Source organism: Chaetura pelagica, unplaced genomic scaffold, assembly GCF_000747805.2.
Source record: "Chaetura pelagica isolate M959 unplaced genomic scaffold, ChaPel_1.0 scaffold865, whole genome shotgun sequence".
NCBI lineage: Eukaryota > Metazoa > Chordata > Aves > Apodiformes > Apodidae > Chaetura > Chaetura pelagica.
The window spans coordinates 207,148-218,784 of NW_009953298.1; the positions used below are offsets into that span (position 1 = coordinate 207,148).

Genomic DNA, 11,637 nt, shown 5'->3' on the forward strand with positions numbered 1-11,637 from the left:
CCCAGAGAGGCTGTGGAGTCTCCTTCTCTGGAGACATTCCAACCCCCCTGGATCCTGTGTGATGTGCTCTGGGTGCCCCTGGGTTGGGCTGGGGGAGCTTTCCAGGTCCCTTCCCACCCCTGGGATCCTGTGATGCTCTGATCTGTATATTTCACCCCGAGTCGCCAGCTCTGTGACCCCCCTTATCTCTCCCCCACCCCCAGACCAGCAGCGACCACTTCCTGACGGAGAAGACCCTGAGCGCACCCCCGGCGGGCCGGGGGGGTTCGGTGCTGAGCGTGGACGTGACCTACGAGCCCTGCCAGCCTGGGAAAACCAAAGCCACCCTGCAGCTCTCCTCCCCTCTCGGGGGCGACTACCTCATCCCCCTGTCGGGCCTAGCGCTGCCCCCCAAACCACAAGGCCCCTTCGCCGTCAAGGCGGGCGGCAGCGTCACCATCCCTTTCAAGAACGTCTTCCTCCAGACCACCCCTTTCCTCTACGCCCTGGGGGACCCCGCTTTTTCCGTCAGGGCCCCCGAAACCCTGCGGGCCAAGAAGACCACCTACATGACGGTGTCTTTCGAAGGCGGGGAGACCCCCCTGAGCACCAAGCTGCTGGTGTTCAGCCCCGCGGTCCCCGGCGTCTCCTGGGTCTATTATCTGAGGGGGCTGCCCCCCCAGAAGTGACATTCCCGGCTGGAATTGCGGCCCCCACACCCCTGGTTAATGCATTTTGCTTCCCCCCTGACGGCTGAGAGGTGGTTAATTCGTGAGGGGGTGCGGAGGGGGTGTTTGTGAGGAGCTGGTGCTGAGGGGCTCTGGGGTGTCAGGGCTCTGGGGTGTGAGAGATCTGGGGTGTCAGGGGTCCTGAGATGTCAGGGGTCCTGGGGTGTGAGGGCTCTGGGGTGTGAGGGCTCTGGGGTGTGAGGGATCTGGGGTGTGAGGGATCTGGGGTGTCGGGGGCTCTGGGGTGTCAGGAGTTTGGGGGTGTCAGGGGCTCTGTGGTGTGAGTGATCTGGGGGTGTCAGGGCTCTGGGGTGTCAGGGGCTCTGGGGTGTCGGGGGTTCGGGCTCTAGGGTGTGAGGAGCTGGATGCTGAAGGGCTCTAGGGTGTGAGGAGCTGGATGCTGAAGGGCTCTAGGGTGTGAGGAGCTGGATGCTGAAGGGCTCTAGGGTGTGAGGAGCTGGATGCTGAAGGGCTCTAGGGTGTGAGGAGCTGGATGCTGAAGGGCTCTAGGGTGTGAGGAGCTGGATGCTGAAGGGCTCTAGGGTGTGAGGAGCTGGATGCTGAAGGGCTCTAGGGTGTGAGGAGCTGGATGCTGAAGGGCTCTAGGGTGTGAGGAGCTGGATGCTGAAGGGCTCTAGGGTGTGAGGAGCTGGATGCTGAAGGGCTCTAGGGTGTGAGGAGCTGGATGCTGAAGGGCTCTAGGGTGTGAGGAGCTGGATGCTGAAGGGCTCTAGGGTGTGAGGAGCTGGATGCTGAAGGGCTCTAGGGTGTGAGGAGCTGGATGCTGAAGGGCTCTAGGGTGTGAGGAGCTGGATGCTGAAGGGCTCTAGGGTGTGAGGAGCTGGATGCTGAAGGGCTCTAGGGTGTGAGGAGCTGGATGCTGAAGGGCTCTAGGGTGTGAGGAGCTGGATGCTGAAGGGCTCTAGGGTGTGAGGAGCTGGATGCTGAAGGGCTCTAGGGTGTGAGGAGCTGGATGCTGAAGGGCTCTAGGGTGTGAGGAGCTGGATGCTGAAGGGCTCTAGGGTGTGAGGAGCTGGATGCTGAAGGGCTCTAGGGTGTGAGGAGCTGGATGCTGAAGGGCTCTAGGGTGTGAGGAGCTGGATGCTGAAGGGCTCTAGGGTGTGAGGAGCTGGATGCTGAAGGGCTCTAGGGTGTGAGGAGCTGGATGCTGAAGGGCTCTAGGGTGTGAGGAGCTGGATGCTGAAGGGCTCTAGGGTGTGAGGAGCTGGATGCTGAAGGGCTCTAGGGTGTGAGGAGCTGGATGCTGAAGGGCTCTAGGGTGTGAGGAGCTGGATGCTGAAGGGCTCTAGGGTGTGAGGAGCTGGATGCTGAAGGGCTCTAGGGTGTGAGGAGCTGGATGCTGAAGGGCTCTAGGGTGTGAGGAGCTGGATGCTGAAGGGCTCTAGGGTGTGAGGAGCTGGATGCTGAAGGGCTCTAGGGTGTGAGGAGCTGGATGCTGAAGGGCTCTAGGGTGTGAGGAGCTGGATGCTGAAGGGCTCTAGGGTGTGAGGAGCTGGATGCTGAAGGGCTCTAGGGTGTGAGGAGCTGGATGCTGAAGGGCTCTAGGGTGTGAGGAGCTGGATGCTGAAGGGCTCTAGGGTGTGAGGAGCTGGATGCTGAAGGGCTCTAGGGTGTGAGGAGCTGGATGCTGAAGGGCTCTAGGGTGTGAGGAGCTGGATGCTGAAGGGCTCTAGGGTGTGAGGAGCTGGATGCTGAAGGGCTCTAGGGTGTGAGGAGCTGGATGCTGAAGGGCTCTAGGGTGTGAGGAGCTGGATGCTGAAGGGCTCTAGGGTGTGAGGAGCTGGATGCTGAAGGGCTCTAGGGTGTGAGGAGCTGGATGCTGAAGGGCTCTAGGGTGTGAGGAGCTGGATGCTGAAGGGCTCTAGGGTGTGAGGAGCTGGATGCTGAAGGGCTCTAGGGTGTGAGGAGCTGGATGCTGAAGGGCTCTAGGGTGTGAGGAGCTGGATGCTGAAGGGCTCTAGGGTGTGAGGAGCTGGATGCTGAAGGGCTCTAGGGTGTGAGGAGCTGGATGCTGAAGGGCTCTAGGGTGTGAGGAGCTGGATGCTGAGGGGTTCAGGGGTGTGAGGGGTTCTGGGCTGTGAGGAGCTGGTGCTGGATGCTGAGGGGTTCTGCGGTGTGAGGAGCTGGATGCTGAGGGGTTTTGGGCTGTGAGGAGCTGGATGCTGAGGGATTCAGGGGTGTGAGGGGTTCTGGGCTGTGAGGAGCTGGTGCTGGATGCTGAGGGGTTCTGCGGTGTGAGGAGCTGGATGCTGAGGGGTTTTGGGCTGTGAGGAGCTGGATGCTGAGGGGTTCAGGGGTGTGAGGGGTTCTGGGCTGTGAGGAGCTGGTGCTGGATGCTGAGGGGTTCTGCGGTGTGAGGAGCTGGATGCTGAGGGGTTTTGGGCTGTGAGGAGCTGGATGCTGAGGGATTCAGGGGTGTGAGGGGTTCTGGGCTGTGAGGAGCTGGTGCTGGATGCTGAGGGGTTCTGCGGTGTGAGGAGCTGGATGCTGAGGGGTTTTGGGCTGTGAGGAGCTGGATGCTGAGGGGTTCAGGGGTGTGAGGGGTTCTGGGCTGTGAGGAGCTGGTGCTGGATGCTGAGGGGTTCTGCGGTGTGAGGAGCTGGATGCTGAGGGGTTTTGGGCTGTGAGGAGCTGGATGCTGAGGGATTCAGGGGTGTGAGGGGTTCTGGGCTGTGAGGAGCTGGTGCTGGATGCTGAGGGGTTCTGCGGTGTGAGGAGCTTGTGTCCTTGTCCATGCAAGGGGGGTTGGAGGATTTTTAAGGTCCCTTCCAGCCCAAACCAGTCTGGGGTTCCATGTGGTGCTCTGTGGTGCTCTGATCCCTGACTTTTCCTGGGAAGGGCTGTGACCTCCCCAGGAGCTGCCTATTTGCTCAGCTCATGGAGGACAGTCCCCATGTCCTCTCAGGGGACATCCTAGCCAGAGGGTGGGTTTTGGGTGGGAGATGGGGCTGTGGGGAGCCTGGGATGGGAGGTGGCTTGGGGATGGAGCTGCTCTGCTCAGGCTTGGAGAGGGGACATGGGAGAGGGATGGGAGATGGGAACCATGTGTCTCCAAGATGGAGGGTGTTCCTGGGCAGCAGAGAAAAATGGTTACCATGGGATGGGGTGTTTGTTTGGGTACAAAGCCAACCCATCCAGCCCCTTCTCCTGCTCAACATCTTAATGTTTTGTTGATTTTTCTCTCTTCTTTGTGGGAAGAGTTTCTGAAGGGGGTTTCTGGTGGGTTCTCTGCACTGTCCTCACCATTCCAGCCATGGCTTCTGTGTTGGGATCGTGCTCCTTATCCCAGCAGCTCTACTCAGCTTCTTCTGCCCCAGGGTTAGAGCTTTGTGCTTCGTTGATACCAACCAAAGGCTGATTTTGGGATCAGCCAGTTCAGCTGATTGAGCTGGAAGCCCAATTTGGGAAGGATATGAGGGGGAGGAGGGTGGGGGCCACCAAGCCTGTCTGGGATGCTGGGATTTAGATCAGAAGACCCACGACAGCAGCACCAGCAGCATCTCTCCCATGTCTGGGGCATCAAGGAGGGTCTTGTTACCCCTCAGCTCAGGGACCTCCAGGTCCTCTAGCCAGTGAGGTGGGAGCAGCTCCTGCAGCCTCTCCCAGGCTGCATGTGGCTTTTCCCTGCCTTTGGCCTCCATCTCCAGCCCTTTGATCTCCTGAGGGAAGCCTGTAGAGTTATTCCTGATCAAACAAAGCTCTGTTCATTACATCCAGACAGCCAAAGGATCATCCCGTGGGTCTCTGTGCTGCTGGTGCTCCTCGTGTTCCCACCTGCTGAGACTGGGATGGGACTGGAACAGACTGGACTTCCCCTAAAGCAGCGGGTGGTGGGAATGGGTTGGGAAAAATGGTCTCTGAGCTCCTCGTGTTCCCTCCTGCTGGGACTGGGATGGGACTGGAGCAGACTGGACTTCCCCTAAAGCAGCAGGTGGTGGGAATGGGTTGGGAAAAATGGTCTCCTGAGTGGAGAGAGCAAAGTGGGGGGAGCTGTGTGGTGCCCCCAGGGAAAACTGCTTTGCTCAGAGCAGGCTGAGAACAGTGTTAATTCCTTTTTTTGGGGAAAAAAAGTTCTCAAAAGAGCCGTTTTGGTTATAAATGGTTGTAAAAGAACCACTTGGGATGATCAAGTGGAGGGACTGGGCAAGGTGAGAGTCAGGGGAGTGCCAAAAACCCTCTGCTGTGGGAACGTGGGCACCTTCCTCAGGGATTAAGGGAGATTCCGTGGTGGTTGGGACCACGTTGTGGGAAAAAGTCGAAAGGAAAATTGGGGGATGGGGAGGGAAAAAAGGGAAGTGCTGCATTGGCCGGGAATCGAACCCGGGCCTCCCGCGTGGCAGGCGAGAATTCTACCACTGAACCACCAATGCTGCAGCTGCTCACACATCTGGCTGCAGCGGCACATCTGGCTGCAGCTGCACTGCAGGGGGAGCTGGGGCTGTAGGGCTGTCCCGGGTCTTGGAGGCAGCTGCGTGGGCTTGGAAAGGAGCTGCAGGTCTCCTGAAGATCCCTGGGAAGGAGCAGAGGGTTCCCCAGGAGCAGCAACATTTGGAGACCTGGTCTGCTCTGCATTTAATCACAAGCTCATTAAGTTTGCAAGAGACCCCTGAGATCCAACCATCAACCCGACCAAACCACCTCCTGAAGTGCCACATCCACACGTTAACACCTCCAGGGATGGTGGCTCCACCACTGCCCTGGGCAGCCTGTTCCAAAGCTTGACAAGCTTTTCAGTGAAGAAATGGTTCTTAAAATCCAATCTAAACCTCCCCTGGCACGACTTGAGGCTGTTTCCCCTTGTCCTAAGGGTTTGAACCTGAAGGTTTGAGGCTTATGCTGTGTGAGAACACATGGGATAGATGGAATATCTGTGGAAGTGATGTGTGGGGAGCTGGAAACAGCCAAAATTTGGCCCTGGCTGTGGGTCTCATGTGTGCTGAGGGGTTCTCTGCTGCTGGTTGATGCTGTGCTAGGGTTGAAGGGTCCTTGCAACTTTATCTCCTTGGAGAAGGTGCTCTGAAGCCCTGGTGACTTCTCTGCAGGAGCTCAGCCCTGGTGAGCTGGTTTTGAGAGTCCCTCCTGGGCTGGGAGGGTTCAGGAATGGTGTAGGAGGCTGGGAGGAAGCAGGAGGGCAGCTCTGGGGTGTAAGCAGGAGGAGGGGAGAGCTCTGGTTTCCTTTGTGGGTTCCTCATTTTGGTACCTCTTTCCTCTGGGGTTTCTCATGGCCAAAACAAGTCCCTATTTCTGACAGTCATGGAGAGCTGAGCTCCCCAGCGTGTGTGTCGGGGCAGAACCTGAAGCCTCACCCCCCCAGAGTGCTTTTCTCTTCTCTCCCCAGGCTGGTGAGAGAGTTTGTGGCTCAGAACAACACCTCCCAGATCAAGCATGTCATCCAGATCCTGTCCCAGGAGTTTGCCCTGTCCCAGCACCCCCACAGCCGCAAGGGGGGGCTCATCGGCCTGGCTGCTTGTTCCATCGCCCTGGGCAAGGTGGGTCTGGGGAGGGGGTTCTTTGGGCTTCTGAGGGCTGTGGTGGGAGAGCAGCAGCTCCTCCTGGGGCAGGGAGATGGGGACACTCGGGGCTGGTGTCCCTATCTTTCTGATCCCACCCTGCCTTGCAGCATGTGGCTGGGTGGTGGTTGAGTTCCCCCCAGTCCCACCCAGCCAAGTTGTGGTGGCTCTTTCTGGCCTGGGTCACATCTTGGCAGCTCCCTGGGTGTGATTTGGGGGCATCTGTCCCATCCTCTGTCTCCAGGAGCTGGACCAGACTCGAGTACTGATGTGAGTTAATAAAGCTGAGAAGATGTCCAGCCCTTCCATCTCCCCCTGTGACTCTGGAGGTGTTAGGTTGATGTTGAGGTGTTAAGTTGGCTGATTTCTGGCCCAAGGAAGGTCTTTCTCTAGAACTTCCCTCTTGTTAACGAGAACAAGCTAAGCAAGTTGCCTCCAGGGCTGTGCCAGAGCATCCAGGTCCCTGTGGAGGGAAGCACAGACACTGCAGCTTCCTGGGGCTTTGGAGTCAAAGCATGTGGCTGGTTTTTGAAGGTGCCTCCAAGGGAAGGAGGAGTTTTGGGCTGTAGGGAAGTGGACATGAAGGAAAGCAGAGGGCTTGGGAAGAGCAGGCTGTGCTTGGTGCAGGAGCCTCGAGGCAGGTTTGAATTAATTGATTCCCCTTCTAACAAGAGGCACAACCAGTCTGAGTGGTTGCTTTGAGGTCTGGTGGCTTTTACACTCCACACTGGTGGCCAGGGGGCTACTGGGCAGTGCTCCTGCTTTTGTCCTCTTGTGGAGAGGCAGGGTCTCCTTGCAGAGCCCTCCTGGGGTGGGCAGAGCCACCTCATCCCCTTTCCCCTTCTGCATGGCATGGGGATAGGCTGGCTGTGCTGGCTGGCAGGGCTGCTGGTGGAGCTGGGGGTGGAGGACTTACTTTGGGGTGGCCTTGAGGGACACTGGGACAACTCAGGGTTCAGCTCTTTCATCTGCTGGTTTGCCTGTTGTTGATTTTCCTCCAGTGCCTGAAGGGGCTCCAGGAAAGCTAGAGAGGGACTTTTCACCAGAGAGGGCAGTGAAAGGACAAGGGGTGATGGTTTTAAACTGGAAAAGGGGAGATTTAGGTTGGACATGAGGAGGAAATTCTTGCCTGTGTGAGAGTGGTGAGACACTTGCCCAGGGAAGCTGTGGCTGCCCCATCCCTGGCAGTGTTGAAGGGCAGGTTGGATGGGGCTTGGAGCAGCCTGGGCTGGTGGGAGGTGTCCCTGCCCATGCGGGGGGTTGGATCTAGGTGATCATTGAGGTCCTTCACCATTCTATGATTCTGTGATTTTCTTACCATCTCCCTTACTAGCCACTGGGCAAGTGCCAGCCTGTTTCTCCAAATTAGGAGTTCTTAACTTCAGAACAAGCCAACCTCCACCTCTGGGTTTGTCTGAAGTTCCTGCTGTGCCAGTGTCTCCTTAAGCAATTCTTCTGGGTTGGGGAGCAGCCTCATCCGTGACTGTATTTGCTGTGGGCAGAGGCAAGTCCAGCCTAGAGTGGCTTTTCCCTGGTGCAGGAGGACAAACTTCAGCCTGTAAAATGACTCTTCCCTGGAGATCAGAGCCCTGCAGTCACTGCATCTGAGATGTGTCCAGTGTGACTCCACCAGCTGTGGTAGCTCCTTTTCTGTAAACAGCCTGAGGCTTCTTCTGGTAGTTGGGATCACAGCTGAGCTGATGTTTCTGGAGACAAGAAGGCAGGAAGTTGCTGTGGGGACTGCTGGTTGCCTTGCATTTCTGGAGCCTGGATCTCCATTTCTCCTGTGCTGCCAGCTGCATGACCAAGAGCAGCCCAACACACCAAGGGGTTTCTTTGCTTAACTGAAAGTGCAGGTGAGCTTGGTCTATTGTTGTCTGGGATGTTCTCCCTGGTCCTGGAAACCTCGTTGGGTTTAGGCAGCAGCTGGTGGAGTGGGATAAATCCCAGCTAGCTGGTGAGCATGGGCTCTGCTGGGCATCTGCAGGGCAGAGGGAGGCAGGGAGGGACTTCTCCATGGGCCAGTCTCCAGCAGAGATGAATCATAGAATCCCAGACTGGTTTGGGTTGGAAGGACCTTCAAGATCATCTAGATCCAACCCCTGCATGGGCAGGGACACCTCCCACCAGCCCAGGTTGCTCCAAGCCCCATCCAACCTGCCCTTCAACACTGCCAGGGATGGGGCAGCCACAGCTTCCCTGGGCAACCTGGGCCAGGCTCTCAAGCAAGAATCAGCCCTTCTTGCTTTGAAAAGCCCTCAAGTGCTTGAGGAACTGCTCAAACTTCTTGCACACCTCTGGGAGCTGGAACCAGCTACAGCAATCACTTCAGGCTCCTGGTGTAGACTCCTTGAAGCATTTCCTCAGCTTGCTCAGCTGGCTGCCACTGTACCTGGGTAATGAGATTCCATAATTCTGAGCATGAAATTCAAAATCCATGAGTAGGGGCAAAGGGCACAAGCTGAAGCATAGGAGGTTCAACCTAAACATGAGAAAAGCTTTGCTGTGAGGGTGAGAGCCCTGGGACAGGCTGCCCAGGGAGTCTGTGGAATCTCCTTCTCTGGAGACATTCCAACCCCACCTGGATGTGTCCCTGTGGGATCTTCTCTGGGTGACCCTGCTCGGGCAGGGGGGTTGGGGCAGGTGATCTCCAGAGGTCCCTCCCAACCCCCACCACTCTGCGAAGAAATCCCACCTAGACGAGGCGCACTAAGCCATCACATACCTGGATTTTTACAATATATTCCAGGGCAGCACCATCTTCTTCCTTTTCCCTGTGGCATGATCCTCAAGTAACCAGTGTCCTCCTGCCCCCCAGGACTCTGGGCTGTACCTGAAGGAGCTGATTGAGCCCGTCCTGACGTGCTTCAACGACGCCGACAGCCGCTTGCGCTACTACGCCTGCGAGGCCCTCTACAACATCGTCAAGGTGGCCAGGGGCTCTGTCCTCCCACACTTCAATGTGCTCTTTGATGGCCTCAGCAAGGTGAGAAATCTCCTCTCAACACCCACCAAGTTCTGCTTCACAGCCTGGAGAAGTAAGGCTTGTCTCCTAGTCCTCACCTTCTCCGGGTCAAATAGAGACCAAGGGTTTCTTTCCAACCTGCTCTGCAGGAAGAGGTTATAGTTTGGTAGCTCTTAGACTACATCCTTTTTTTGCCAAAGCTTTTTAGATCCATCTAGGAGCAGCCACGTTAGCCCCACCAGAGCTGCAGCCCTTGGTGCTGTTGTAGATCACCCCATTTTTTTTGCCATGGGTTGTTTTGGATCTGAACCCAGAAATCCCTTTTCTTTCTTTCCACGTGAGCTGCTTCACTTTGAGCCAGGCAGGTCTGCAGGAGCAGTTTCTGCAATAACACAGTGGCCACTGATGCTGTGGGTGCTGGAGATGACTTTTAAGGTACCTTTTCTCACCTCCAGCATGTGTTCTCCTGCTCCTCATGAGGTGGCAGTAGGAAATGAGGTTGAGCCAGGCGAGGTGGCTCCACAGCACCACGGCTTTGTGGGGTCTGTAGGCTCAAGACCATGTCTATCTGTGCAGCTTATCATTGGAAGCTTGTGTTTCTCTGCTGCTTCAGAGCATGGGGAAAGCCTGCCCAGCTGTGGGAGGTGATGGGTGTTTGATACCCCAGCCTTGGGAAGTCTCTCAGGACAATTTGTTGGAGCCTAATGAGGAGCTGGAGATAAAGGGGTTCTCTGTGTCCATCCTCGTAGTGCTAGAGGAGAGCAGCAGTCCCATGAGCCTGCTCTGCTGCAGAGCAGGGAGCAGAGCTGGGACCCACTGCTGCACTGGCTCTTGTCTCTGTTCTTCACAGTTGGCTGCTGATCCTGACCCCAATGTCAAAAGTGGTTCTGAGCTCCTCGATCGGCTTCTCAAGGTACTTTCCCTCAGGGACCTTGGTGCAGGCAGGGGATGTGTTGATCCTCAAGGTTACAGCTGCTGAAACTATCCCAGCTCAGTCCTGGGGTTGCTCTCAAAGCATTTGTTTCTCTCACTGACCACAGTTTGATCAAGGGGCTGGTGCTGAGCTCTAAGGGCCTGGGGAAGAGAAGTTTTAGTCTGAGCAGGGTTGCAGCCCCAGGCAGCAGAAGGGCAGTTCCTCTGCTTTTCAGAGAATCACATGATTGTTTTGCTTGGAAAAGACCTTTAAGATCATCAAGTCCAACCCTTCCCCCAGCCCTGCCAAGGCCACCACTAACCCATGTCCCTCAGCTCCACATCTACAGAGCTTTGAAACACCTCCAGGGATGGGGACACCACCTGCCCTGGGCAGCCTGGGCCTGACAACCCTTTTAGGGGAAGAAATTGCTCCCAAGATCCAACCTAAACCTCTCCTGGGCAACTTGAGGCCATTTCCTCTTGTCCCATCACTTGTTCCTTGGGAGCAGAGATCAAACCCCCTGGCTCCAACCTCAGGCATATGCAGAGCCAGCAGGTCTCCCCTCACCTCCTTGTCTCCAGGCTGGACACCCCCAGCTCCCTCAGCTGCTCCTGCTCACACTTGTGCTCCAGCCCCTTTCCCAGCTCAGTTGCAGAGCCAGCCCTCAAGTGACAGAGAGTGACAAAGTCTCCCCTTCCCTAAGCACTCAGGGCTGGGAGTGGAGGCTGCTCTGCTGCCGGTGGGAGGGTTCTCACTTCCCATCCCTGCTCTGCCGTGGGGCTTTTGCTTGCATGTACACTTCAGTTCCCTTTCTGCAGCTCAGTGCCTGCCTGCCTGCCAGGTCCTGCCCCCACCCCTGCTAGCTCAGCCTGGTTCCAGAGGCTCAGCCATGCAGGGAGACCCACCAGGAGTGTAGGAAGGGCCTGAAGAGGAAGCCAGGGTGACTCTCCATCCCTTGACGCCCCCGGTTACATCACAGCTGCTTGCTCATGTGTGCAACACACCACTGAGCCATGAATCCCAAGTGCTCCCAACCTTCCTCCTGCTCAGCTGAGCTGGCTTAGACCTTCTTGTCCAGGTCCTGCTCCATTAGTCCCTGCTTCCCCTTGGGCAGGGGAATTCCTGGCTCCTTGCCTGACCAAACCCCATGATTGCTCATCCCCAGCTCTCCCAGCCCCGTGGGAGCCCCGTGCTCCAACTAAGCTCTTTCCTGTCATGTGCCTTAAAACAAAAAAAAGGCTGGGTGGGGGTGGCAGGGTGAGACAGGAGGGGGTGGTGGATTGTCCCTTCTGACACCCTCTGCTTGGGCTCTGCAGGACATTGTGACAGAGAGCAACCAGTTTGACCTGGTGGGCTTCATCCCGCTGCTGCGCGAGAGGATTTACTCCAACAACCAGTACGCCCGCCAGTTCAACATCTCCTGGGTGGGTACCCACAGCCCTGCCCACCCACCCCTGCCAGCTCCTGAACACCAGCACCCACCAGCACCCCTGGCTGGGCAAACAGCAGATGGGGGAA

General features: G+C 57.1%; 2 protein-coding genes and 1 non-coding gene across 3 annotated transcripts in view; 2 read left to right on the forward strand and 1 right to left on the reverse strand.

Moving 5' to 3' along the window:
* The window catches only part of HYDIN (HYDIN, axonemal central pair apparatus protein), a 137,792-nt gene extending 137,124 nt beyond the window's left edge, over window positions 1-668 (forward strand). Inside the window, exon 85 of the mRNA XM_009997997.1 lies at window positions 204-668. Within this exon, the coding sequence (XP_009996299.1) occupies window positions 204-668 (465 nt within the window). The remainder of the gene's footprint in view (window positions 1-203) is intronic.
* A 4,182-nt stretch (window positions 669-4,850) lies between these two features.
* VAC14 (Vac14 homolog (S. cerevisiae)) overlaps window positions 4,851-11,637 on the forward strand; it is a 63,521-nt gene continuing 56,734 nt past the window's right edge. The window contains exons 1-5 of the mRNA XM_009997998.1: window positions 4,851-4,876; window positions 6,067-6,217; window positions 9,057-9,224; window positions 10,054-10,116; window positions 11,436-11,543. Of these exons, the coding sequence (XP_009996300.1) occupies window positions 4,851-4,876; window positions 6,067-6,217; window positions 9,057-9,224; window positions 10,054-10,116; window positions 11,436-11,543 (516 nt within the window). The remainder of the gene's footprint in view (window positions 4,877-6,066; window positions 6,218-9,056; window positions 9,225-10,053; window positions 10,117-11,435; window positions 11,544-11,637) is intronic.
* On the reverse strand, window positions 5,028-5,098 carry TRNAG-GCC. The gene has a single exon. It is a non-coding gene; the product is annotated as a tRNA-Gly (tRNA).